This window comes from Ambystoma mexicanum, chromosome 2p, assembly GCF_040938575.1.
Source record: "Ambystoma mexicanum isolate Mex_15411 chromosome 2p, UKY_AmexF1_1, whole genome shotgun sequence".
Classification (NCBI taxonomy): Eukaryota; Metazoa; Chordata; class Amphibia; order Caudata; family Ambystomatidae; genus Ambystoma; species Ambystoma mexicanum.
Genome location: NC_090923.1, coordinates 893,694,270 through 893,721,930, shown reverse-complemented (window position 1 = coordinate 893,721,930; position 27,661 = coordinate 893,694,270). Strand labels below are relative to the sequence as shown.

Below are 27,661 nucleotides of genomic sequence, written 5' to 3'. Positions count from 1 at the left end.
TTAGTCTTGTTTTGAAAGGGAGAGAAATCCTCTTTAGGTCAGGCATAGTGAGGCGTTTATCACACCCTTTTTGAGTTAATAAAATGACTACTTGTGAAAAACCTTTACCAAGTTGTCCGCCTCGCATTTAAGCCCCCACACACACCGCACTGACAGAAGATAGAACTTATCTGTTTGTCAGATCAGCATTGTCAGAGGTGTACTTATATATCTCATGTACCTGTTACGCTCACCTGGTTCTCATGGGGGAGTCGACCGGACCTGGGCCGCTGTTGTTTCCACCAGTGTGACGTGTAGCGCCGAGATGACTGACTGGACTGGCCCGCTCTGCCTAGTTTGTCTGGCTTGCAGGAATATTCTTCTGCAAAGGAGAAGGGGAATTAACCACCCGTGGAATTGAGTGTCAACCCACCTTCCCCACTCCCGTTGTCTTCCCACAGATCACTCTTGATGTCCCCTCCTTAGTCTCACCTGATGGTTTGGAAGGATGAGCTCTCCATCCTGCGTCGACTGCAGGGGCGCGTTGATGACCAGTTACTTCACTGGCGTAGAGGAATTGGTGAGTTCCAGTATTGACTCTAAAGTCCAATTGTTCATAAGAGTTCAAATGTCTGATATTCACTCTGTCCGATTCCTTGCAGGTTGCCGATTAATCCACTCGAAGATTTCCAAATGGCAATTGGTAACATTCAGGTAAGTCTATTGTCGTTTTCCCCTTAGGGGCTGGGGTACGGCGATGAAGCAGAGTTGACTGCGCCGACCCGAGATGAGGTGAGTACCCCCCGTGGTAAATCAGGTAAATCCTTGGGGGTAGCTTGTATAGCCTTAGAGAGTCCCCTTGCTCACCTTGCTGTCTTTGTCTCCTTAGGTGTCGGAGGGCGGCCGCGAGATGGAGAGAGCGTGATGGAATGCTGAAGTACCGCCAAGCAGGTGAGTTCAGCGCGGCGCCGTAGGAATGCGAAGCGATGCTTCAAAGACTTCTGTCTTTCAGCTCCGTGGCGAAATGGATCAGGATTCAGGTAAGGATTAAAGTTAAAACTCCTGTTCTAACCTTTATCCTTCTGTTCTTCTTGTTTCAGGAGTCCCAGGACTGAAGCGGGCGTGGCTGAAGACTGGAGCTGCTGAAAACACGGTGAGCGTTACGCTGCAGCAAGCAGAATAACGCGAAGCACGTGTGGCTGTCCGGGCGTGGTTTAAATAGCCTTGGAAGAAGATCCAGGTAAGTATTCTTCCACAGCCCCACCCAAGTAGCAAAATAGTCCCTTCAGTAAAATAGTCCCTCCTAAGCCTCATTTGGCTTGAGTCTTCATGCAGCATGGTCTGCCTCAGGGGAGTATGCAGCATAGTCTGCTTTATGTAAGTTATCAATAATGAGCCTGGCGCCATAGGCGCCAGGACTGTACCCAAACAGCCCCTAACTGGGGCTTTTGGGCATGCTCCAAGTGGCATGATGCCTGCTTCCGGGGCTGCTGGGCCTGGTCTGGTCTTCCGGGGGCAGGCATCATGACAGTACCTTTCCAGCAGTGATCTTGGAATTCTTGCAAAACCTAGCTAGGTGAACTTTCCTTCCACAGTCTAGATAGAGGATATGTAGCGCAATACAATCTCTATCATTGGCAAAGTGATTTGGCACTTCTGCAGCAATACCTCAGTCATTCCCTCTCTCCCATGCCTCTGTCCTGTCAGGAAAAGTCACTCTGTCTTGCAGTCTTCGTGTCCCACGCCTCTTTCTTCGTGTTCTGTAGATTCGTTCTGGTATTACGTTGAAGTAGTCAGGATGACCCTATGTCTCTCCTTGCCTTCTGCAAAATCTGGCATCTATCTAAATAGAGGCCATGTGTGGTTTTGACATTGTGGCCACTGAGCCTGCACAATTATACAGCCACAAGCATTTGATGTAATTGTATTGCCTGCTTGGTGCACAGCGACTCATTCATGACAGGGCATGGTGTGTATTAAGCTGCATTCGCTGGTTGTACTCACAAAAATCATGTTGAGTGCAGCACAGCAATGCCTCTCTTTAACCCTCCCCCTGAGAACGGTTGTCTCCTTCCTCCAGGGCCCAGGAACACTACCTGGGTGGTCCTCAGGGAACCAGTGCTTCAAAGACAGTTTGGCCATTACAATGGCCACCAGGCACCAGTGTGCAGATTACTGAAGCCTTTTTGTTTTAGGTAGATTGAGTAAGGGGATGGGGTAAACTAACCCAGTTAGACTAGCTTCAGTCCACACCGGGGTCTCCATCTGGGATTTTGCTAAGTCTCTCAAAGTTCCTGTCCCCCTCGACCTTCCTGCCGACAGGGCACTCTGGGTATGACATAAGCAAACAAAATACGCTTGTTATAGAAGTCTCTCTTGAACCTTTAACAACAAGTGGGCTGTGGGCCAATCCACTGTCGCATTTTGAGTATATGGGGGAAACCCCTTCCCTTAGTTGATTTCAAATTTGGAACACTCTTGAAGGGTTCACCTGGAATGAAATTAGGGGTACCGTCTGCTCCAAAGCCCTCTGTCAGAGAGGTGAAGACTAGGAGCTCCAAGGAAGAGACGCGTCCCACCCCGATCCATGCCAAGGGCCTTTTTAGGATGATTAGCTGGCTGCGAAAGGCCTACTTCAACTGGTCATTGGAGGTAATTGAACCCTGCAAGTGCTCGCTACAAACCTTCCTAGTTTGGAAGGGCAGAAGAATGGACTTATCTTACCCCTGATGCCCTGGACTGGGTCTCCCAGCAACCAGACAAAAACTGCCTTAATGCTGGTTTAGGCACCTTCAATGCTGCCTAAAATGCTGCAAGGGAACCAACTGAGTCCTTTCTGATATTGATGCTCACCGGCTCCACATGTGAGTTTTATTCAAAGCCAAGGTTACTAGCCTCTCCAAGCTCTATGCTTTCGTAGCTGCAGTACCAGCGTTGGGCCAGTCGAGCCCGCTCACTGCTGAAGACATGTCTCTGCTTCTCCGCACCTGAGGCCACCAAGTCTTCCAGGGTAGCTGACCCATACGCCTGCTATTTCTCAGTGTTGTTAAGCTGTTGCTAAACTGCACCATGTCATTGGATCCCATTGACGCCGCACCCAACTCGACCCCGGTTTAGTGTAATAAAATCTGAAAGACAACAGCTATAGTATCTGAAGTAGCCCTGTCCATCTGTTGTGCCCTACAAGACACTGGTGATATTTAAGCTCCCTTCAGTACCTTTTTTAAAAAAGGTATTCAAAACCAGACATTTTGCTGCTGAAGTCTTTGCGTCAGCACCCCTGTCTATAAAACCATTCTGCGTTCTCTGTTCCACTTGCCCTCTTAGAGGAGTGGGCCAGTAGTGTTTATATCAGTGGTGTGCATTTTTATTTGTTTAATAAAAATGTCCTATTTTTATAGAACCTTGGTTGGACGTTATTTTATTTTGGTACCCAATAAGTATTGTTGTTTGTTACTTCTGTACTAGCTCATACCCCTCCTGAAGTGTGAAGACTGCCCTCAGTCTGCGCTACCCTAAAAGGCTAAGAAGGTATATCTGTCGGGCTCTGCCTATTTCGGCTTTTTGATTGGGTTTACTGCTGGTTTTGTGATACTGTAGGGCTTAATATGGACTTTAGCCACTACTCCTCCATGTACACCTGCAGAGCAGCAGTCGTTTTGTCACCTTAGTGACCCACATTACCTGCCTCCAGAAGGAACATGAAGTGCGTCATTCATAACTGTCTGGAACATCTCTTCATATGATTGGTTATCGGTATCACTGATTTGGGCCTCCTAGGCTGGAGACATTTTGGGGGTGGAGGGGTACCAAAAAGCAGCTGCCCAGAACTCCACCTGCAGAACCAACAAAACCACTTAGGTGTCCGGGCATAGCGTCATCACCTCATACCAGCATATTTATACAACTTCCAAGTGATGCTAAAGTCTTTTGATGGCAGTATGCCAAGGACATTTTTCCCCACTTACCTTCTGTTAGAAGGAGCTGTTGATCAGCGGTGAGTTTGATTGTCATAACCAGAACGGGGAAGGAGCATTACCATTTAAGGCACTTGATGACACCCATTTCTCTATTGTTGGTATGCTCCTATTTGGCCACCAATAGGGTGGGCACATTGAGCTAGTGGAACCCAGAGGTCAACACAGTTTTCGAGTCTGTAAGCCTTTTGCGGCACCTACTACGGACTGCCGGTTGGGTGAAACAGAACGGAGGTAGGCTGGAAATCTGTTATTGTGTCACAAATAGACCAATTCATAAGTAATCGAAAATGAACTTGTGGTAGTCTAGGGGGTGGGTATGCGATAGGCATGATTGAACATGCATTTCACAGAAAGGTTTTAGGCCCTGTGATGCATCAGATGATGTCATCACTCCTCTCCTGGGGATAGCCTCTCCCCATATGACCAAGGGACGGCAGCCGCTACCGGATCCTGACCCTGGAGGTGGATTTGCGAGGGAGGATCACACAAGGGGAGGCGATTGCAAGGTGGAGGGACAGGCATCATCAGATGAGACACTGTATCCCCTTTCCCTTTTGGGGATATTCCCTCCATTCCTCATGCCTCAACGGCATATTGTGATAACCCCCTTCAACAGCCTTCAAAGCTTGTTGATGGCTTCCTTCAAAACTCTGTAACAGATAGAATGACAAGATCTGACTATCAATACCCTTTATATGAATCCTTTGAAAATACTGGGACGAGGAAGAGGAATGGAGTTGTGAGGATCCCTAGAGCACGGAAGCCAATGCTGCATTCTAGACGTTGGAGAGAAGAGCGCCATGCCGGGATATTTAAAAACCTAACAGCTGATGGAAGGGAGAGAGATGCTGACCGGGTCAGGCACCTCCCGTCAGGTAGAGCAAAGGCTTGGGAAGAGCTGTGCTGCACGCAAGACCAGAGCGGGAAGCCAGGGAAGTGCCACCCGAACAAGGACTGCAGGAACAGTTGTTCCCTATACGCTGGAGAACCAAAGGTCCGGCAACGTGAGGCCGGAGGCAGCTCAAGTCTATTGGAGGACACCGGGAATCAGATGAATGGCAAAGAAGGATCGGATGCTCTGAGCAGCGACAGCCAAGCAGCGCAAAACATGGCAAGGCGACCACAGCAGACCAGTGAGCCCAGCGTGAGGGGGGCGGAATGCCGTGTTACTTCACAGTGCATCCCGCGCAGCCAGGAAAGAAATAAAGGAGTTGATTGAGAGTGAAAAGTTTTCATTAGTGTAAGGAAAACCACAAAATGAGAAGCAGAGGGTAGTGGACCCAATACATGGAAAGAATCTGGAAAATGCTCAGTCCTAACAAACTGCAAGTCTGGGACCTGCACCCAAAGTGAAGAAGCTGAATTTAAAAGTCCTGGGCAGGAGAGTATACCAGGCGAACTGCGAATCTAGGATTCGCACCCATAAGAATCTATAGAAAAGAGCCTGGCATGGGAGTATACCGGGTATTTTGCGAGTCTGGGACCCGCATTCTTATTTGTGTGAAAATATAAATCCCAGGGAAGACTCATACCCTTGGGATTTTGCATTGAATGTCATCTTGAACACAGAAATCCAAAGGAACACTCGTGCCCTCAGAATTTTGCCTCGTAAATATATGAGAGAACTTGGCAGGAGAGTGTACAAGGTATTTTGCGAGCCTGGGACCCACAACCAAGTTGTGATACCTTGAAAAAGAGAATCCCAATGAAGATTCATGCCCTTGGGGTTTTGAATTGCATTGAATGTGGAAAAGACTTGATGAAGGGAGTCATTTCCCCTGGAGTGGCTTGCAAAACAAAGAGTAGGGGTTATCCTCTTGGGCTATAAACAACTTGGTTATTCTTTTGAACTTTTGTTTTGTGGAAAGAAACCTGGGTAAAGGAGCCATTCCCTGGAACTGTGAACATTATCCATTTGGAACTTTTGTTGAGTTATACCTTTCTGTTGCACTTTAACATGTGTGCACTTTTCCAGCCAATGACCGTACCCTCAACATCCCAGAGTTACTTTTAGAATGTTAGGGCTAGGTTAGGATTCCATACACTTTTTCTTTGGACATATTGACACAGGACATACCCTTAGTTTTGGGTGATGTAGGGAAATACCTCATAGATTAAGGATAGTGAGGCATTTTCCAACCCTTTATCATTTAATAAAAGTCTATAACCACAATCATGAGTCCTCTGTGTCTGCGTCTCTTTTCTGGTTCATCACAACTCCACATTCTGGCAGTAGTTTGGAAGCCAGTGCACCATTCTATGTGGTTTGCCCCCTATTAGCACCTCCACAATAAAAACAACACCATGAATGCAGGAAACTATACTTGTATGCAGTGTCAGTTGTGGTGCCAGCCACTGGCTTGGTAGCCCTCCCCAAATTGAGGTAGTTGCAGGCAGAAGATGGCACTCTTCAGTGACTGTCCATGGGGAAGGGGCACTACTGGAATAGCCTGTCAAATCTCTCGCCAATGAGAGATGAGGATGTTAAACTGTAAGCAATCAATAACAGTTGGCCGAGGCATGCCCATAGCAACATGCCCCCACAATGAGGCCAAAGCATTTAGATGGCTCTCTCTTTCCGAAGATTAGCATCTTTTTGTGAAACTAAATGTCCTCTGAATTGGTGTCAAAGGTAGATCTTATGATGGGCCAAAGGAAGGTGTCATAGATATTCAGCCTCCTGTTTTCAGAGAAAGGCGGGGACGTTAGAAAGCCCAATGCTTCAATGCACATACTGAATCAATCTATGTGTAACGTGAAGACCACAGATGCAGGAACACAAAATGAGGTACACCCACAATCCTATTTAAGGCCTGGAATCAAGAAATACCACAATTTTGGAAGTCCTACCCAAAAAATTAATATCTTCAAAACAACAAAATTGACAATTTCAGCAAAGAACAAAACAACATGCATGGGCCAAAAACGAATGTAATATTAGTCAAAAAATGTGTGCTTTTACTGCAAATGATACACATAAATTCAATCAGCAGAGACGATTAATTCTGCACATCAATTAATTCTAACCCACCCCACAACCACATCTCGAAGCGTACATCTGCAATCAAACACCAAGGGTCAAAAACAAAGCACTCTCTCCTCAAATACATGAATAAAGAACATTACAACAAACCATTAAACAATGATGAGTGGTACACCCACTTCCCACCTGGCGCCGATTTGGCTAATACTGTGTGTCGCTACTCTGTACTACTTGGATGATATTATGACACCTATGTAAACAGAATTACAATGCCCAAAACTTTTTTTAGTATAGCATATATTGCAATCAACAACTGCCAACTATAGTTTCGGCTCTGTGGATCAAATAGTGATTTGTCGGGACCAAGCCTTCCTCTGGGCACATAACCATCCGGTGGGTTAAATGTTGCGTATTCCTCCGACCCACCAGTATTCTGCAAACAGTGGGGGTTCAATTACTGTGAAGAAATACAAAACATTAAAATAAACCAGTTGCAGTGTAGCCTGTCCGCCAGAGACTTCAATGTTCATAGCAAATACCTCATTTCACCCCTGTTTTATTGCTCGGGTTACAGTTAGTGAGGGGCCGGGACTACCTGCTCCCACCACAATGCCCCCAACCACTAGGGTTGCATCCTTCCAAAAAGGATATCCCTCAGCTTAGGGTGCAAGTGTTCCTAATCTCTCCATGCACGTCATGCATGGTGGGGAGTCCAAAAGCCAGTGTGTATAGATGGTATACCGTGGAGGTGAAAACACACTACCGGCAACACCAATGCACCCCGTTCCAGGTGCTCATATAGACTGTGAATCGACTACTCTTATCTAAGTCAGACCGCCCAATCAGACGGGTACCAGCAAGCTATGGGACCAAATAACTGACGTGCTATGTAATCGTATCTCTGCAAAACCATAAGAGGCAGCTGCAATATTTTTCAACCATCCTCAGACCATATTCAAATGATACTGTTAGCAGTCAAGTGTCCAAAGGGATCGTGGCCTCACACAGTTGTAAAATAAACAACAAACCCACTCCACCTGCAGCCGAAGGCTATTGTGAAGACACAGGTGTATGATGTTCTCCTTATTTAGTGAACTTGTAAACACACTGCAAAGACCATTGCAAATCCCTCGGGTTGTCTGTTGGGTTCCAGGGCAATCTGTGCGTCAAGCTGGAAAAATCGCAGCCAAACACGCTGAGTTGGCACATCCATAAGGGCACACCAATTGTAATGCTAATGTAACACAAACAGGGTACTTGCCACTGAATCGGCCACATCGCCTTCCAAGGGCTGAAAATCCCAGGCACAGACAAGGGCGTCCAGCTACCAAACGCTGCCGGGCGGGTAGCGTGTCTATAAGTGTATGGACCCATTACCAGAAATGAACACTGGACTACCTTCGTGGCTGTTCCCAAAATGGGTTGGCCATTTGGCCTAGTTTATACTACATGACTCCACAGAAGGCAGAGGTCGTCTATGCATGGCCACTGTGACCCAATTGAGGGGACAATTCCACCATCAACAGTCAACTCATGACGGGGAGTGGTTAAGAAGGAACGACCCCCCACTGCCCTACTGACCCAACTGCCCATTATCAGCTCTCACGGACTCCAAACATAAGAAGGGTCTGAAAGGAAGTGCACATATATGTACGACCCAAAGGTGGATAAGGGTCCCCAAGGCAACTAATCTGTCTCCACGATGTCTACAGTGGGGACCCCTGCATTCATAGAAGCTCTGTCGAAGCTACAAGGGAGGAAAATACCCAGAACAACCAGTCAATACCTGGAGTGGCTGGGGCAAAACTCTGGCATGGGGTGTTGGCAGGGGCCAGACGTCCAGGACAGTTACCCTATAAAGGGCCTAAGGCAGTTAACCCACCTTTTGTCTCGGGAGGATTTCTCAGGTGCAACATGCTCACCTTGGAAGCAAGACGACAGAGCAACACCGGTTCAAAGCCCCGGCCCGCGCTTGGAAACCTCTTGTTAAGTGTTATAAATAACCAATCATATCTCGGTCCGCGATCCCCTCCCCCCATGCTACAGCCAGCCAGAGGTGTATCCAGGGGATACCACGTAGTAAAGGCATGTCTGGGAGAGGTAAGGTGCAACACGAGACCCACCAGTAACTGCAGTGCCTGGTGAGAACCTAGAAGGTTTGTTTGCTGTACCAGTACCTGTAGTCTCATCAAGAAGGTGTCCTGTTTGATTCCCAGCACAATTAACTTATCCACCTTGACCTCCAATGCTACACTTTTTTTTCCACAACTGTCAGTTGGGAACAGAGAAAGGGTTATGTATGAGGGTTATTGAGGCCATAGTCATGTACATAATTTGAGTAGCCAGAGGTAGCAGCTGTCACCCCTGGCTTTCCTCTTGGTCCCCCTGCAACTGCCCTTGTGGTCCATGGCCTATTGCCCATCGCCCTTAAATGCCTAAAGGGGATCGCACTTTGCCTGAAAAAATAACTTGTTTTCACACTTTTTAAGTTTGTGCAATCTCGTTAATCTTTTTAACATTATAACTGCTTGTGCCATGAAAGCTAGCACCACACAAGGATTCCTGCAGGCTTATGAAGTGCACCACTGGGTATAAGGCAACTGAACATTTCCACACCAGCACTTGAAATGGCATTTTACGAAGTATTGGTCCGTTGGGAGCTTTATTTGTCTTTGTAATTTCAGCGTGTGTTTCATCTCTGCAGGTTGCTTAAGTGCGACTTTTCAATGTATTATATTAAACAGTTTTATTTTTAGGTGCTTAAAATGACCCATTTGTATGCAGTATGCATAAAGGCAATGAGTTAAGTGCCTGCTGCTTATAAAAGAGGTTCATTTTGCAGTCCTTCATAGGTTTAAAGTCCAAGATCCGACTCAAAACGCATAGCGGTGTCAGCCCGCACGGGCGCCCCCCTCCCCTTGTCGTTTGAGGATGACATACCTTGGGAACCAAAACCTGTAAGCCAGTGAATAATAGTCCGACAACAGTTTACATTTTTGGAAACGCAGATCAGTTTATTGGAGCATACAACACAAAGGGGGCAGTCCCAGCCCTAAAGCATCATGGTTAATGACCATCTATACCACAAAACGCCTAGCCCCCAAAATGTGGGGTAAAAATTCTGAATGTTCTGGTGGCCCCTTGCCACCTCCATGCATGTCACAAGGCACAGGACATTTGCTCCAGATTGGTGCAGAGTGCTTCTCCCTGGGGCCACTATGCATGAAGGTGAAGAGTCTCCAGTGTCCATAGGGATCCAATGCCCGTCGTCCGACTTTGGCTCGAGTACGGCTATCGGGAAACCGCCCACGGTTCAAGCCGCGGCCTACTCCTCCCCGACTAGGACTGCCCCGAACTCCGCCTGTGACAGAAATGGAACAATTAGTACAAAATAAAGCCAGGAATTTCACACAATTCCCTACACACCCACTTACACCTCGATCTCCGCTGAAAACGTAAAAATTAATACAAATTGAAGCATGCAAGCATTTTTTTATACTTTTTCCCCGACGCACACCCCAGTCTATGCTAAAAATTGGAACAACTATACACCATGAAACAAGAAGTTTAAAACACTGTCCTTTGCACCCACTTACACCTTGATGTCCGCTGAAAATGCAAAATTGATACAAATTGAATTCTTCAAGTCTTTCAAACCTTTTCCCTATTCACACCCTGCCCTCTGCTAATGAATTGAAATGTATACAGCATAAAGCAAGAAATGTAACCCACTTTCCTTTGAACTTACTTACACCTCGATCTACTCCTTAAATGTAAAATTAATATGAATTGAAGCAAGCAATCATTTTAAACCATTTCCCTTTACCCCCACTGACACCTCGGTCTCTGGTTGAAAAATCTGATCAATTAATACCCAACTAAGAAAACCAGCCCTTGAAACTATTTACACCTCCACTTACACCTTGCTCCTCCGCTCAACCTGTATTCCAACCTCCCTGTCTTTTCCTGCCTTGGTAACTCGCACTTTAGTTCAACAAAACTGTGCTGTCTTAAATCTGCAAGTGCTGGGGGGCATGGAAGGCCCAGTGGCACAGGGTTGTGCATCAGCAAGTGTGCCTACACTTCACATGGGATGGAAGTACTAGACATGTGAGGCTGGATCTTACATATGATTATTGTACTTGGCGCAGGCTTTTCCTGGCATAGCATTGCAAGACTTTGGTAACTAAGGCTGCATTTGGCTTGTGCTAACAGCAGTTGGGCTGTTGAGGCTTCACCTTGAATAAGATTTCTATATACGGTATATGAGGATTTGCTTTCCATAAAAGGACACTGCTTTGATATGAGCCGGCGATCATCATATGGCCAAGTAGGGTCATATTATGACTATGCCCGACCCATGAGGTTTCCACTGGGCTTAGGTGGCAGTAACTGTCCCTATGAGGCTGTATTGGCATACGAAAGAACTGTTGGTGGCTTGTGATAGTTCTGCTGGGTGTGCCCTTGAAATATCCTGCAGGACCTATGGCATGTTGAGGCAACACCATAGTTTATTTATGGTTGAAAATGTAAAATTGCCTTTAGTACTATTTGTTATTATAAATGGGAAAAAGGACCCCCTGCCATACGTTATAAGGATATTGAAAGTCACTGAGGAGTTCATTTATAAGGTCATGGAACTCAGAGATGGCTTGCAGATATAATTCTTACATACATTAGGGGGTATTTGATTCCTTATAATATATGGCCGGAGACTTTCATATCCTTTGCTACCTGGCCTCTTGTTTAATCGAATGTAAGAGATTTTGTATTTGCTGTTCCATGTAATGAATGTACAATGTGTTTGGATTTTATAAAAAGCTAACATGCAGCTTATAATGTGTTGCAGAAAAATAGTTTGAGCAATTTAAGAAACGTTTTCATTTTGTGCTTTAAAATGAGTGAAAACATGCTGATTCTTGCTCACCTGTGTTAAATTCCAGAAGTGCACAAATTAAACAAAGTACCATAAACCGCTCCTTGTCAATTACTGTCTGTAAAGTGTCAGACATTCTGCATACAAACACTCATTTGAAAAGCTTGTCACTGCTTTAAGAGCAGCAGTGACAGCTGGAGTTCTGCCCTGGGCTGTCTCAAGCAGAAGGTATTGTGAGGTTACTAGTGAAGCTAATAACTGATCACAGAGTAACTATGGTGGCATGTTCTTATTACAGGTCAGTTGTGATGTCACAACTAGCCTGTAATAAGAAAATGATTTCCAAGCTTTTATACGGATATTAAAGAAGAACAAGCTGGGTGGATGTCATCTGGATAAATATAAACAAATATTGAATTCATACTGAAGCTGACACTGGTGAATATATGCTGAAATTAAAAACTAAAGCAGTAGAATGTGATCGATCATCTTATTTGGCGGCTTGTGCTGTTCAAAAAAACTACTGCGAACACAAGAGTCAACGTTTTGCCCTGTCCAAGCCTTGTAGTTCCATTATCAAGACTAGCAGTGTTGACCTCCAGAAGATTCATTATGAAACTGTGTCTTAACGTTTTGCCCACTTTTTCTCACACCGGGGCATGGCAAGGTGTCCAGGGACTTCATTTAGGGGTCGCCAGGGGTCACAGCTGCGACCCCCTGAGGCTCCCTTGCTACCCCTGTGTTTTTTTAATGCAAGCTCCTGGGCTGTGGCCAGCGCCATGTGGCTCTTTGCTTCTGGAGTGGCTGGTTTTGTTGGTCAGGCCTCTTAAAAAGAAATTACCAGGGGTTCCACAAGTCTAACACTTTCAGCAATGACCCTAAATAAGAAGGAATAGGAATACCAAATAATGTGTCTTTCTGGAATTCTATACAATAATAGCTAGACTCATTAAACGTTTATTTCAGACACGCTTCAGGGGGTGAGTCACTGATTTAGTCTGTTCTTAAACACCTCAACTCAACCTTTCATCTTTCTGAGGTCGATAAATGAGTACCAACACAGGTTGGGTGATATTGAATGTATATTTTTTCTATATTAAGCGCTTAAGTGTAAGTGCTATATAATAACACATCATTATCATTTGGCCAAGGACGTCTGCTTGCATTCACAGTAATTTGGTAATATGGGCCTATGCAGAAGACACGCCACTCTCAACCGTGGCAGCCTGTACCCTACTCCCAATAAGGGCAATGCATGTGCCAGAAGACACGCCACACTCAACCATGGTGGCCTGTACCCCACTCAACCGTGGCGGCCGGTTCCCTACTCCCCAGAAGGACACTGCATGTCCCAGAAGACATGCCAAAATCAACCGTGGCAGCCTGTATTCTACTCTCCATAAGGGCACTGCATGTCCCAGAAGACATTCCACACTCAACGGTGGCAGCACACTGATCTTAACGATACACATGGCGATCCATTCTTGTATGAAATGTATATCACATTATAGTGATATCGTAACCATATTTTTCGTAGTTTACTTGGGAACAATGCTATGTGATGTCACTTCCTGTTTTATGAAGGGGTGAAAGGTCGTGTTCCATCGCTTCCCACGATATCACTTCAAGGTAGGGTCAAATGACATCACTTCCTGTGATGTCATCAGAGGGCAAGGGTCATGTGATGTCACTTCCCCTACCCCAGGCATTTTGGCGAAATGACGTCCCTATGTGTCCCCTGTGAAGCTTGGAAGTGTTGATTATGCAATGATAACATCGAAACGGCCAGGCATTTTTTTAACAGTGTCCTGTATTAGCTTCTCATTATTGGAAAGGTTATATGAAATGTGTTGGTACATTCAAACAAATATCTACGAATCGATTTCAGTCCAGTATCTATACGGCCGAATCATTAGTTAAAACTGGGGGCGCTTATCATATATGAAGATTAGTTGTTAATCTTTTAAGTAATAACGGTAATTAAATGCTTATTGTATTTATTACTTTTTTTATAGGAACACAAGTTTTAACCGTGGTTTGATGTTTTGTATTTCTTATTGAATGTGTATGTTTATATTTTCTTGGATTGTTTTAACTGTGTAGTGCACAGCAGATATAGGGTGAGGCGGACATGCACATTGGAAGGGCAACTCTGTCTTCCAGAACTTCTCAGGAGGGGTCATTTCAGAAATGGGGAGAAACATGGGATCCTGACCTTGCCGGATGTTGTGCGAGAAGGCGGTCTCCTTCCATGGGCGTCATTACAGGAGGTTTGCTCTCTGGGGCAGTGGGCGCATTAGGTATATACAGCTGGCGTATGCTATGAGATCGCAGTTCCCAGCCTTGAATGGCGTTCCTCAGTGCTCCCCTCTGGAGGCTGACATGCTCCCGGCACGGCACGTATTGAGACCAAGGTCACTCCCACTCCTTACCATTTATTGGCTACCTTCGGGACCCAGGAACTGACCCCCCCCCTCAGGGACAGATGGGAGGGGATATGGGTTCTCAGATTTCATTAAACATAACTGTGTAGTGTGAAAGGTTTTGATTAAAACCAAATGCACTTTAATAAAAAAATGTTTTTAAAGAATTCATTATTTTGTTTCGATTTATCCTGTCGACACCCACCCAGTTCTTTATTATTCATTCACCGGGTGCCGACGGATTAAGATATTGCAGGCTGCCATGTATTATGTTAATCTCACATTTATATGTATTTATTATTGACACTGGGGCCTAACATCATATGATATAAAGCCCTGTGATGTCATTGTGGTCAAAGGGTCACGTGATGACACTTCCGGTGATGTCTTCATACATTCACTGCCACTTCTGCTACCCCTGGCTTTTTGCTCAATTGACGTCCCTGGCCATAGTGCACACGCCAAAGGCACAACACTCCCTGCCCTCCTTTCTTACAGAGCTATGCAAGACCACTTTAGATTACAATTCATAGTGGCCACGCAGGCACTTGGACGGGCATCTGAAGATCCCCTTGTGGCAACCCTTTTTAAAAAAAAAAAAAACTGCCTCTCCCCCTGCGCAAAAGAATTAGGCTGGTGCCACCCCTGCCCACAGCATAAGCTGGTGGCTCCCACGGTCCCACTGTGGTCATCGGGTCAACAATGCAAAACATGGTGTCAGGTGAAGGTAAAGAGGCTTCTTTTTTAGATCTCTCATTTATGGGGGGAGTGGACGTTGTAGTAGTGCGGGCATGTGTACAGCATGTTCCGCGCAGAGGTAGTGACTCAGGCTGAGGCAGAAAAGAAAGCAGCAGCGCCCCTGGAATGATGAGAAGCCGCACTGGGACGGCATGTTTTAGTCCTGGGTGACTCAACTAGGGCATTTCTCTCTGAAGTGAACAAGTAGAATACTTTTTGTCACTGTTCTGAAAAGTGTCCTTTTTTTTGTTTGTCTCCAACCCGTTTCCTTCTGCGAAGAACTCGCTCTTTCCTGCCCACCCCCTCCTCGGCTAGATAAGTCTTTGGAGTGCCGGCTGCCACTGGCAAAACAGTCTGTTCTTGTGGGCAGGGACTGCAGAGGTACAGCAGGCCGGGGGCCAGGGGAAGGAACAGGACGGGATGTACCGGCAGAGAGAGTGAGTGAGCGAGGGAGGGAACAAGGGGGGGAGGGAGGGGAGGAGGGAAGCACAGAGGAGGGGGCGGCACAGCTGCCGAAGGGGCGGGCCCCTGCCTGGAGGGAGACTAGTGCAGATAAGGAAGGAGGTGGTACGTGTGCTGGGAAGGGAGTCCACAAGACGGCGGGACAGCAGAGCGAAGAGGAGGGCCACGGGCGGGAATTAAAGTCCGAGGGCGGGGACTGCTAGAAGTCGGGACAGACCGCAGAGCTGCCACATTCAGGAGTAAGAGTACCACGGCGACGACATGGCTCTGCATCTGCCACCCAGGAGGGACAATCGGAAGATGCGCCAGAGACCCGGAAGGATAAGAAGGTGAGGGGGTGGCTGGAGTGCCAGAGACCCAGAAGGATAAGAAGATGAGAGGGGGGGCTGGAGTGCCAGAGACCTAGAAGGATAAGAAGGTGAGAGGGGGGCTGGAGTGCCAGAGATCCAGAAGCATAAGAAGATGAGAGGGGGGGCTGGAGTGCCAGAGACCCAGAAGGATAAGAAGATGAGAGGGGGGCTGGAGTGCCAGAGACCCAGAAGCATAAAAAGGTGAGAGGGGGGCTGGAGTGCCAGAGACCTAGAAGGATAAGAAGATAAGAAGATGAGAGGGGGCTGGAGTGCCAGAGACCCAGAAGCATAAAAAGGTGAGAGGGGGGCTGGAGTGCCAGAGACCTAGAAGGATAAGAAGGTGAGCGGGGGGCCAGGAGGAGTGGTGAGGGCAGATCTGAAAGGCGCAGCGGGTCAGGCCGTGTTAAGTCTCGGTGGCTGCCTGGGTACCACCAGGTGATCGGTTAGGCAAGGGACAAGAGTGGACGTGGAGTCGCAGGCGGGGAGGCACCAATGCTGGGTGCTCGAGTGCCCAGCAGCAGGACCCCCGCGGCGGGGGCAATGGCGAGAGAAGCTTGCAGTTTAGGTGGTGGGAGTGGTGAAGAAAAGTGGAGTTACTGGGGAAAGAGATTGTGCCAGGTTGCAACAATATTGAGGAATGGAGAGGTGGGTGGGGACGGGGGGGGGTGGCATGTCTGTCCCAGACCCTGCCTCCACCCCGTTCGACCCCTCGTCGTGACTCTTTGGGGGTTCCCCTGGCACCTCACCCGCTGGGAATACGATACTTCCACATGGGGACACCGTGGGTCCTTCCAAGTGGACGGCTCGCTGGTGTCTGCGTGCGGCGGTGCGCGTGCGGTTCTGCGAGTCGCTGTAGCGGCGCTGAGCAAGTGTGACAGGACGGGTGCTGCCAAAGATCAATATCTAACGTTATATGACGCAAGGCAGTGGACGTTCGGTAGACCTGTTATTAATCTGTCTATCACCCTGACAAGTGACCATTCATATACATGCTGTGTGTGTGGGGGGGGGGGGGGATAATATGATGGGAATGGCTTTAAGGGGGGAACATGCACAAATAGACCGACCAGCCCCGCACTTCTTTGTCTGCTTTGTTACTTGGGGATTGGACTTCCTCTTTGGCTTTCCTATGCCCTCTTTGTGTTCTTTCTTTGTTTCGGTGAGCGCTCTGAGGCCTACGGGCGTGTTGGTGCTATTTACCAATTGTATAGAATAGTTAGTGACCAGATTTTCGAAACTGGGACGGCCAACAGCTTAAAAGATGGACTTCCCCACGCGCTCACCACAGGGCAGGGGGCCGCATTCCGCGACAGTCCCGGCAAAACGGGGACGCCTGGTCACCCTAGGCCGCAAACGGGGGCGCCTGGTCACCCTAGACCGCTCGCATGCTGGGTCTTACTCGCCGCCTCTCGCTGCCACTCAACGAGTGATGAGCTCATTCGTTTCTAGAAATGTGTGAAATCCCATCACAGCCTCGCCCCAAACCTCCGAGCATTTCTTCCTCACTGACAGGCTCGTCCAGTCTCTCGAACGCCGCCTGGCTCTTACCGCTACCTTGTTTGCCAACATTATGTGACTCTTGTTTGTGTCGGGAGGATAGCTCAGGGGCAACGTGCACGCCTTAAAAGCAAAACGACACTGAGCACAACAGGTTCGATCCCGGGGTCCGCGGTATCTCTTAATCGCGTTATGAATAACCCATCATATTTGTTCCTAAAATGCTTCCACCTAATGGTGGGACCTCTTTGGCCGCCGGTAGAGGGGACCAGGATTAACAGTGCACGGGAGGTCTTCTTACCCTCCAAGGTTGGTTTAATGCTTGTGTTCCTGGGGTTGGGTTGGGTGGTCGTGGCTGAAGGGCCCGGTGCTTTCAAGCTGGCGTTTCCCATGGGCACACATTTAGTACCTGTAAAAGTCGTGCTTGCGTGCATTCCTCCTGGAAACCGACTTGCACACTGTGGCATTGTCTCGTGACACGCGGTGTCTCCCCTCAACTCGATCTGGTCTGTTGCAGTCGAGTTTACATACCATTAGCCTGGCAGTGACTCCTATGTGTTGTACTGTATGACAAGGGTTGGCGTGCACCTGGGTTCGCACAGGGATGCACGTGGCATGCTGCTCTTAGGGCTGTGCGGCGCCAGGACTTCCGGATATCCTTAGGCATCTATGGCCGGACAGGAAGTGCAGGACTTCTGAGTTTCTGGCTTGTCACCAATGCGTGTGACCCTCTTCTTTATTAAAGAGGCTTTGCCTGTCCTGTGTGCACACGCAGATCGATCCCATTGCCACACCAGTAGCATGCTCTCGACCTACACGCCCTTTCACTGCTTGGATTACATACAGGCCTAGACCTTCATTCTTAGGGTTATGTACTCGAGGTTTGTATAGGCCAGGGCTCTGCAACCAGTGTCTGGCCAGACGTTTTGGGCTACAACCCCCACAAGCCTTCTCCATAGACTATGCTGGGCAGGGCTGATGGGAATTGTAGTGCAGTCCATCTGGCGAGCCAACGGTTGCAGACCCCTGGCATAGGCAGAGGTGATCCCCTCACCCCTTGTGCTTGGTGCTCCTTGCTTTTGCTGAATGGGTGGGCACACAACTTATTCATCACGCTTTGTATCGCAGCACATGCTGCTGAGGCTAATTTGAAGAACTGAAATGCAGCTTCTTGACTAGCGGTAGGCAGGGATCTGCGACCTTTGGCTCTCCAGATGTTTTTGACTACAATTCCCATGGTCCCTTGCCATTGACAATGCAGGCTAGGGATGGTAGATGTTATCCAAAACCTCTGGAGAGCCAAAGGTTACAGACCCCTGGGTAGGTAGACCTTGACCTCCATGAGTGGGGCTGGTTTTTCTTCTGGCACTGGATGTGCCATGCAGTTGGTATAAGTAAATAGAACGTTTACCCAGCAGGACTCTCTGTACCTCAAGGATTGGCAGGGATGCAAAAGGCTCATGGGCCAAAACCGTGTCCCGGGAGACTGGCACAGGAATATATAGCCTTTCACGGCTAGCCCGGAATGTCTCGAGCTTGATACTACAATGACGTGGGCATACAGCGGCTCTTGCCTCTGCTTGCTCGGCTGTTGGGTCATTTAAGGTTGCTATTTGAGTTCTTACCACTGCCAGAAAGCAGAAGCCTATGGCCCTGCCAAGAACTGAATGGGCGTAAACTTGGCTTTGAAAGTTTACTCTGCCCTGCTGCAGCCTTCCAAAGCCACCGGCCTGTCAAAACCCCCACTATTCGCCCTAAAGGATAGTCACTGCTGGATATGAGGAGGTTACCAAAATATAGACCGCCCCCAGAATGTGTTTAAGTAGGGTGATCTAAGCGGTGGTGGACAGGGTCATTAAAAGGGGCGTGGCGTTACACTCATTGGAAAATATTGTGTTAAGCCTTATGACATCAGTAGCCTCAACCCTGCATCCCGCTGAGCGTTTGGAACCCTTGTGCACATTTAGTCTTCCCAGAGTCCCGATTCCAAATCTTGCTCTGTAGGAATGAGCCTGCAAGGACACTGGACTATACGCAACAGTTCCAGTTGAGCGTGCCCAAAACGTGTCCTGCCAGAATAAAATAGCCATGTTTTTCTATAATTTATTATAGTGATTTGTTCAGGATCACATAATTAAGTTAGTGTGGGGAGAGCCAGGGTTTGGGCCTACTGTTTCCAATTTTGCACCCGCATATATTTATTATGCAGATCTCCAGTCGATGGTTGAAAACGCACCAATGTAATCTAAGTTACAAATACAAAGTAGCTCAGTTCGGAACCACCTACACGCTTTTATAAAATCCCCCACTATGCTGTTTCTGCTCAAATCATTATCTGATCTACTCTAAATATTCTGTACCAAAACAAAGCTCTCCCTAACTCCACAATTTCCTGAAAAAACTATCTAAAGTGATTCATCTATGAAGGTGTTAAAACATTACATAGTACATATCAGTGGATCACAATCTCTTTCTTAACAAGGCCACAAAAACAGCATTTTCATCGTTCCTTTAACTACGCCTCTTGTGTCCGATAATCTTCTAGACAATCTAGGCTCTTCAGCGACAGCAGCACCAAAACTTGTCTCTTTTGCTTATTCAGCAACTTTTGGAAACATTTAATGATTTCTTGGTTTCTGGGCCTTACTCTTAAATATTCAACCAACCATGATTTTCTGCATAGCCCGTTCTTCTTTTGTACTCTATCACAAAATATCGCTTTTTTCTTTAACCAACCCATCTTTGTAAATCAAACTTTTAATCGATGGTACATCATTCTTCTTTTTTTTTTTTGTAGAATCGTTTTGCTTTCCTCAACCAACTTATTTAAGTCCCTTCTCAAATTGTACATTTTTGCAAGGGATAGCCTCCAAGATTCTCTGCATAATGCTGGCTTTCCTAATTAAGGCCAGTAGCTATAGTGAGGTGAAATTTAGTTCTAATAGGATTGCTGCAGAAGGCAAACCATTTGGCAGTAGTTTTTTTTTTCTTCATATGGCTCATTCGTTGTAGCCATGTACGTCCTTTTTAATTCCACACCGTTATTACATTCAAGTCATTTTTTGGCAATAAGCCATCCTCATGGGGAGCAATGTAAGTCTGCAATATTGTTTTACAAAGTTTCTTTGGCTTGATACTACCAGCGTCATTTTTTAAATATAAAACCTAGTCTGATCTCTTCTCTGAGATAAAAGTATGCTAAAACCCAGGGAACAATACCCTTCCAGCACATGCAGTGGGCCTGCTTTCTAAAGACCATCTGTATATTGTGTCTTCCTTTTTATGGTAGTAATGCACATGATTTGGCTTTTTATCTCTGATATCCAAATAGTTTTTAGCATATAAATTTAGTGCGAGTAGGCTACGCCGCAGACCCATTCCAGTAGGGCCAAATAATACAGTATCATGAGCAATAGCTACCCAGTTAGTGTATCCTTCATCATTGTCGGAATCATATTCTGTCAAATTCTGTTTTGAGATCTGAAAGGAAAGATTGAAAAGACACAGCGCTAATGCATAGCCTTGTTTTAAACCGTTTATTACTCCTTCTGTTAGTTAAGAGCAGCCCAGCTATTGAGTCTACTAAAAATGGTTGTGTTTGTGTGCAGAAGGATAATTACATTTATGAAACCCTGGTCGACACCCCAGGCCTTAAGGTTAGCCCAGAGTTTGGTTTATTCATTTTCTCGAAGGCCGCTGAAACAAAGGGGTTACCACATTCCTGTCTTTTTTTCAAGTGTGGTTTCCATCTCCTCTGACACCACATTGAAATTGGGACAGTATTCCTTCTCTCTCATCTCATGTCTGAAATTCCTTTTAGAAGGAGCGCATCAAAGATTACTTGAGACGTCTGCTCAGGCTATTAGCCGATAGTTTTTGGGTTCTTTAGGGTCACCTCTTCTTTTCTTTTAAGAATGGTATCAATGAGGGCTGCATCCAGCTTGAAAGGAGCCTCCAAGTCTTTTTAATATCCTAAAATAATTCTGCCAAAATGTAGGAGCATTCCAAAACGTAAGACTGAAATACATTATTGGAAGGTTCATCTGGTCCAGGAGCCAACACGTTTTTCACAGATTAAAGAACCTTGATATCCTGGCAGAAAGTGCCATTGGCCACTTTCTTTACTCTTATGTTTTTATCATCAATATTATTAACATATTTACTAAAATAACGTGCTGTAATATATTATTTTCAAGCTGTTTCAAAATTAAAAAGTCGCAGTGACCCTGTTTTTCATGTTGTGCTGTTAATCATGCTCCAAAATAGTTAGGTGGCCTCTTTTGCTATTATTCTGCTCATCTGTCTCAAGCGGTCCCCCATTTTGTGCAGTCTGTACCACTTAAGCCACATTTTAAACTTCTTCTTAAACTGTTCAGTTGCATTTTGTCTGAAACCTTCTTTTTGACATTTCCAAAACACAATTCTGAACTCGTCTGATGTTACATTTCGACCATCTCCATTGGTCCCACCATTCGCACCTGAAGATAACCCAGTTAGAAACACAGATGTTCTTGCCTACACTGAAGACAGCAGTCTTTTTCAGCTCATTTGATCTTTTGGGTTGTAATCTCTGTGGAAGCTCCCCCAACCACGAAACCCCGTTTTACTTTTCTGTAGAGGAGCTTTGGCTCACAAGTAACGTTGCCATGAGTGAGCGAAGTGACCGTTCAACATATGTTGTGATCTCTACAGATGGTCATCATTACACAATATGGGGGAAATATAAACTCTATTCAACAGTGCATGACTCATTGCACACTTTCTAAAATCCCATTTAGGCGACCCTGGCAGCTAATCCAAGCAAGGCAGAGGGAGGCCTAAGTGATTTGCCCAGTGTCTTCCCTATTTGGTTAAGTGTGCAGCCCAGGATTTGAGCCAGGGTTTGCATGGTTTAAGAGTTTGCAGTTTGGTGCGAAACTAAAGGTCAGATGGGAGGAGATGTACTCCGCTAACAAACTACAATGCTTTCTGCACAGTAGTCTTTCAAGAGCAAAACTAGAACTCGGCACAAGCTGTCTTTAAAAGCACCAAACCAGATACTAATCAGCCAGTCAAAATATTAAGTCTTTGAGCTTTAGCAGGTAAAACAAGTACAATCCACCCTACAATGAACAAATGGCGGAGCAGAAAATGTGTGCCTCCAAAAAGGCTATTCAACAATATACATGGATTAGAAATGTTGTAGTGCTTCAAATGCTTGGAAGGGAAAACTATTTGAGAAGCTAATAATCCTGAAGAAATAAGCAATACTTCACATATCGATGGAGTTGGCAAACCACTAAATCACAAATTCAAGTATTGGATCAATTCTGTTGAACAAGAGAACAAGGCTGCCCAAGGCTAAACTCCAAAATGACAGGCAAGTTCCTGGTGTTATGGAACGGCACCCCGTGTGAACACTCAAGGGGAACTAGTTCTCTCACTTACAGTGGGATTCAGACCAGATCCAACAATTCAATTTGCCCATAGCTGGGATAGCCCATAACTGAGCCACGTTGTGAAGGCATATGTTCAATAATTTAGACTACACATGTTTGGAATAAAATGATGATGCAACTTTCATTCTTTAAGTGGTAATTTAGGTGAGAATCCACTGCTGCTTGGTCCCTAGGCGAACTAGACCACTGTAAATACTACCTCATCTCACAGATAACGCATGTCATTTTTGGTCATTTCATTACTTTGGTGCCACCTATGATTCCCAGTACATTTAAGTATATTCATGTTGGCCACCCCACCCTTACGTGGCTAGTTGGTAAAGACCTTCTGGGTCAAGCACCGGCTTCTGTCACCTAGCAGGAACCGTTCATTCACTCCACATCCAGCGTAGCCCTGGTCTCTGCACTTATTGAGGAGTCAATCTATCCCTATTGGAGAGGGTGCCCATTGTACCTAGCCCAGCCTCCGTTCTGAAAGGCAATCATTAACGCTGCCTCCTTTTCACAGAATCTTCCCTCCTCAGCTAGGATCACCCTGTAACTTTGCAATATTTTTGTAGGTGCCTTCCATGACCTGCAACTTGTTCTGATGCTTTACTTACCCGCGGGAAGGAATGATATGTTCTGTAAAGTGGCATGGGTAGCCCGAACTTGGCAGACTGTTTCTAGTGAATGCTAACTCTTCCACTGTCCTACCTTTTTCCGTGGTGCAGTTTCTCCTCTACCAGGAGGATTCCACTTCTAATGCTATAGCGCTCCGCAACTCCACTGTGGGAGGCATTTCTGGCCAAGCAGTCTCTCAACTTTGCATCCATTGTCCTAGCATTCTAATCGTGTCCTGCAAGTTATGTAACAGCTGTGTCCTGCCAAGGCCCGTGATGTCACCCACATGGATCACTAGCGGGTTGGAGCAGAGCCATACCGAAGCTTTATCCTGATGGTGGCTGAATGTGGCCCATTTCATGCAAAGGGGTCCATGTTTTCTTGGGGCCCCACTTTTCATCTCTTCGGTGAACCCCAAAGCCTATACCGCCTGAGTTAGGATTGAGTGCCCTAAGATGGAAAGCATGATTGAAAGATGCAAGTGCTTACTTATGTGCAACAAAGTTCAGCTACGCTCAACTTCAAACACTCATGTCTGTATACACATCCAACACTACAACAAACGAACTTCTCTAACAGTCTGCATATGCAGGAAACCCACCTTTCCTCCTCATCTGAGAGTAGACATAAACCTAATGTCTGCCCAAGCCCCGCCTACTTATTCTCTTATTCCCCTCTCAGAGAACTTGCTGCCACAATCCAAAACGAATGTAAAGATCGCCCAGGCCACATCGGCCGAGCATACCGTGATTGGGCAGAATTGGAACACAATAACGGAGCTGCCGTGCTTTTACCTATAGGCAGCACTTCCACCATGACTGACTGCCATTGTAATTGCAATGCGGTGGTTTACTCCCCCTCAGTATTTTGCCTATTTAACCTAAAGGATCGCTCCTTCGTTCCTTGACCCTCCGTTGACGTACTGATGGGACCCCGGGGGCCCTTGCTCACTGTCTCTGACATCACTGACCCATATCTAGCGTCTATTTGTTGCACCCTGATGCCCGCGGGCGACCAGCGCAATACAAATAAATAAAATAAATTAATAAAGGAGGCCAGGGCAAATTCCACTTTGAATAAAACTACATCAAATGGACTCAAGTATGTCGTAAACAATTTTTCGAACTGTAATTTCAGTAGGTTGGAGTTGGCTTGGCCATCATCTCTTAGGCCCTTCCGTGTTGACTCAGCCTTTTAACACTGCCCTTAAAGGCAACTCTTGCTAGGATCCTCTTCCCCGTTCCAGACTGGTGTAAAATGCCTGCTAAGGGACTTGTCTCCCAACTGTTTGTGTTCTCGTTTTAACACATTTCTTGTCCCATACAGCTAATATCTTTCCAGTCAGCTGTTTTGACAATCCACAGAATGTACCCTAGCTTCGCTGGAATCTGGGCCACAAACCATTGCTCCCAAAGTGTTGGGTCCAGGACACCAGGTCCCCCCCATCCAGAAAAGAGCTCCTTCCTGGTGTGGGTCTTGTGGAATTTCTCCCGGTGAAAACAAGAGCATCTGCAGCAGTGTTGGACATTTCCTAGTCAAGGTTTTCTCCAAGTTGTGTTGCTGAATAAATTGGTGGAGATTTGATTGTACCACAAATCTCCATCAATTTCTTCACTAAACCCAACACTGCTGTTTAAGATCGCTGATTTTGTATAGTTCTGTTAAATACGTTTCTGGGCCAAATAGCTAGTGGCCACAGTATGGGAAACGGCTCTGGAGTAGCTTTTTTCTTCTCCCTTTGCTACGCTACACCTGGGGCCATTGCTAGACCACCATGTTTGACCCAGGATGACCCCATAGTTGAACTGTTTCCCCTGCTGGATACCCATGGAGCTCTCTAACGCCATTTAAATATTTCAGAAGTGCTTTTCTTGTGGAACGGTCTTTCTCCAGGCCTGCAATACATTTTTTGCCAGCCAGTGTGTTGTTGAAGACAAACTCTGCCTGCTCCGAAATTGTTAACTCGTTAGAGTTGTCTTCCCTCTTGATAAATTCTCCTCTGTCATCTGTTTGGGCCCTCACTTTGCCCGATGCCAATCTCTTGTATGAAGCTCGATCCCTTTGGCAGGAGTCCTATAGGCCTGATGAAGACCCTAGCACAGTGGCGCGTAACAAGGAGGTTGAAGTATACACACGTGGACCGTATCGTGGATGGATTGCTCTTTTTGCGAGATCTTTGAGTTGCCTACAGTAAAGTATCTGAAGGCTAGAAGCACCTCTTCTCACATCCTGTTGTAGTCCAGCGCTTGAGCAATATTGCTGCAACCAGTATTGTGTGCTGCATATAAATAATGGTGTTGCTGTGTCTGGACACTTTTTAGGTCAGTGTTCCAAATACTGATCTTGAAATGATTCAGCAGTGGTAACTGCTGCTATTTGGGATACAATGAGCTCACGTCGAGGCTTTCCCTCTGAGTCTTGTGCATTCATTTCAACCAAATCATTGAAGCTGTTTCATGGGTTGATTTATTGCAACACTCCCGCCTTCTCCCCCCCATTCCTCCTATTGCATTTCTGCGAAGAGCCTGCTGCTTTCACGTGACGTGGCTGGTGACGCATGCAAAATGATGTTTTCCAGTGTTGCAGGCGCGCAGGTTGTTCTGCGATGTTCCTGGGATTTATAGCATGCACCGCTGCCATTAGCACCGTCTCTAGGCCCTTTGGTGGATTTTAAAGAAATCGGAGGCGGCTGTGGAGGGAGAAGGAAGATGCAAAATAACTTTGTTGTTGTGTCGATGTGTGCATACCGGACGTATCCTGAGCACTGCCTGTGGGTCTGCTTCTAGGTGTTCTTTGTCAAGAGCAGTGCAGCGTGTGTGTCCGGGAATGGGGGAGGTGAAGGGGTCCTTGTGTGCCCCTGCTGCTAGGATACATTGGCCGGGCTCTGCTATGTTTGATTAGAGGGTTATTGTTCTCTTGTTTGTCTGTTGGAAGGTTGCTGTGTGTGAGTGTATTAGTTAGGGGGGTGTTCTAGTGCCGGGAGTTTAGTGGAGGCCGTGGTGAGCAATTTGGGGCACCCATCTGGTGTGGCAATGCTGTCGCTCGGCAGGGGTGCCCTCAAAGTGAGTGACCTGTGTTGTGATGACCTGATGTGGGCTGGTAGCTCTGGCAGTGGACAGTGTGCAGCAGCTGGGCCTGGATGAGTGGGGTTAATCAAATTGCAAAGGTCAATCTGAGGCAAAACATCGGGGAAGTCTTGACTGGAGGGGCCCAGGGTTAGGAAGGGCCTTCAGCTGCAGAGAAATCGATGCAGAACTCTGGAGACAGGCAAAACAGGGGGAACTCTGGTTTCTGTTTGCTGAGGTAATCTCTGCTTCAATCGGGGGCCCAACATTAAGGGCGCATTTTTGTATTTTTTAATGATCTAAGAACCAACCCTATTTTAACTCAGTCTATTTTAAAAGTATTTTTTTTTTTTTTAATTACTTGTGTATAATCAAACAAGATTTTTACAAGAGCTCAAGAGAAGAAGAAGAGTGAAAAGCTTCACCAGGGGAAGAAGGACTAAGCTTCCACCAAAAGGGGATGCTGAGTCAAATGGCAGTGGTCAGAGTAATTTTTTGAAATGCTAAATTCAACAGTTTAGCTGACGCCGTATGCCATCTTGTCTTGTCCCCAGTAATTAAGCGATTCCACCAGATGTCTTCATTGCTCATTCTTCAGCGTTTTTGCAAAGTCTACAGGCTTTTGACGTGGATCCTGTCCTGATCGCCAGAATTTCCAGCGTCGGGAGAACGTTGAGACGGGCTTTTAAGAAAGTTCTCATTAAGGCTTTGTTGGGATATCGTTTGCAATATGCCATTGGTTCTTTCAATTTGTTGATGTTCATTGGAAGATGGGCTAATAATTTGTTACCAGTTGCTTTTTCAATGGTCGGGATCCAATCTGTACACTGTAGTTTGGTTTTAATCCTAACAGGATTGTGCTTTAATTCTTCTTTGGTACAAGCGATTTCCTCCAGTTTCAAATTTTGATCCTGAGCCCATTTATTCATCATTTGGTTATTGCCCTTCTCGATCTCTTCAGCAATTATTCGATAGATTTCTAGGCTCCCCGGATGGATGACTTTCCTATACAGGTATAGAGTTGCGATATCCACCGCCGCTTTTAGGGAAACAAGACCGAGTTCCCGCCGGATCGGGGCTACAGCTACGGAGTTAGGTAAACCCAGCACCGATCTCCAGATAAAACCTTCAAGTTTAAGCCAGAGGCTCTGAGGAATAGACGGGGTGGCGTCCATGCCGTAAGTCAACGAGGGGATACTCTTGGCCTTGTAAAAGTTGATTGCTGGTTGCAGGGAGAATTTCCCGTATTTCCGATCAACAGCTCTCA

The 27,661-nt window shown here is 46.4% G+C and overlaps 1 protein-coding gene across 5 annotated transcripts in view; it reads left to right on the top strand.

Annotated features, from left to right (window-relative positions):
- HIF3A (hypoxia inducible factor 3 subunit alpha) overlaps nt 1-27,661 on the top strand; it is a 194,382-nt gene that overhangs the window by 111,514 nt on the left and 55,207 nt on the right. For 2 of the 5 annotated variants that reach the window (XM_069644591.1, XM_069644596.1), the window contains exon 1: nt 15,554-15,770. The exons of 2 other annotated variants lie outside the window; for them this stretch is intronic. In XM_069644591.1, the coding sequence (XP_069500692.1) occupies nt 15,703-15,770 (68 nt within the window). In that variant the 5' untranslated portion in view covers nt 15,554-15,702. Of the gene's footprint in view, nt 1-15,384; nt 15,417-15,553; nt 15,771-27,661 lie in introns of those variants that run through there. One more of the 5 variants, XM_069644594.1, reaches the window with a different exon arrangement.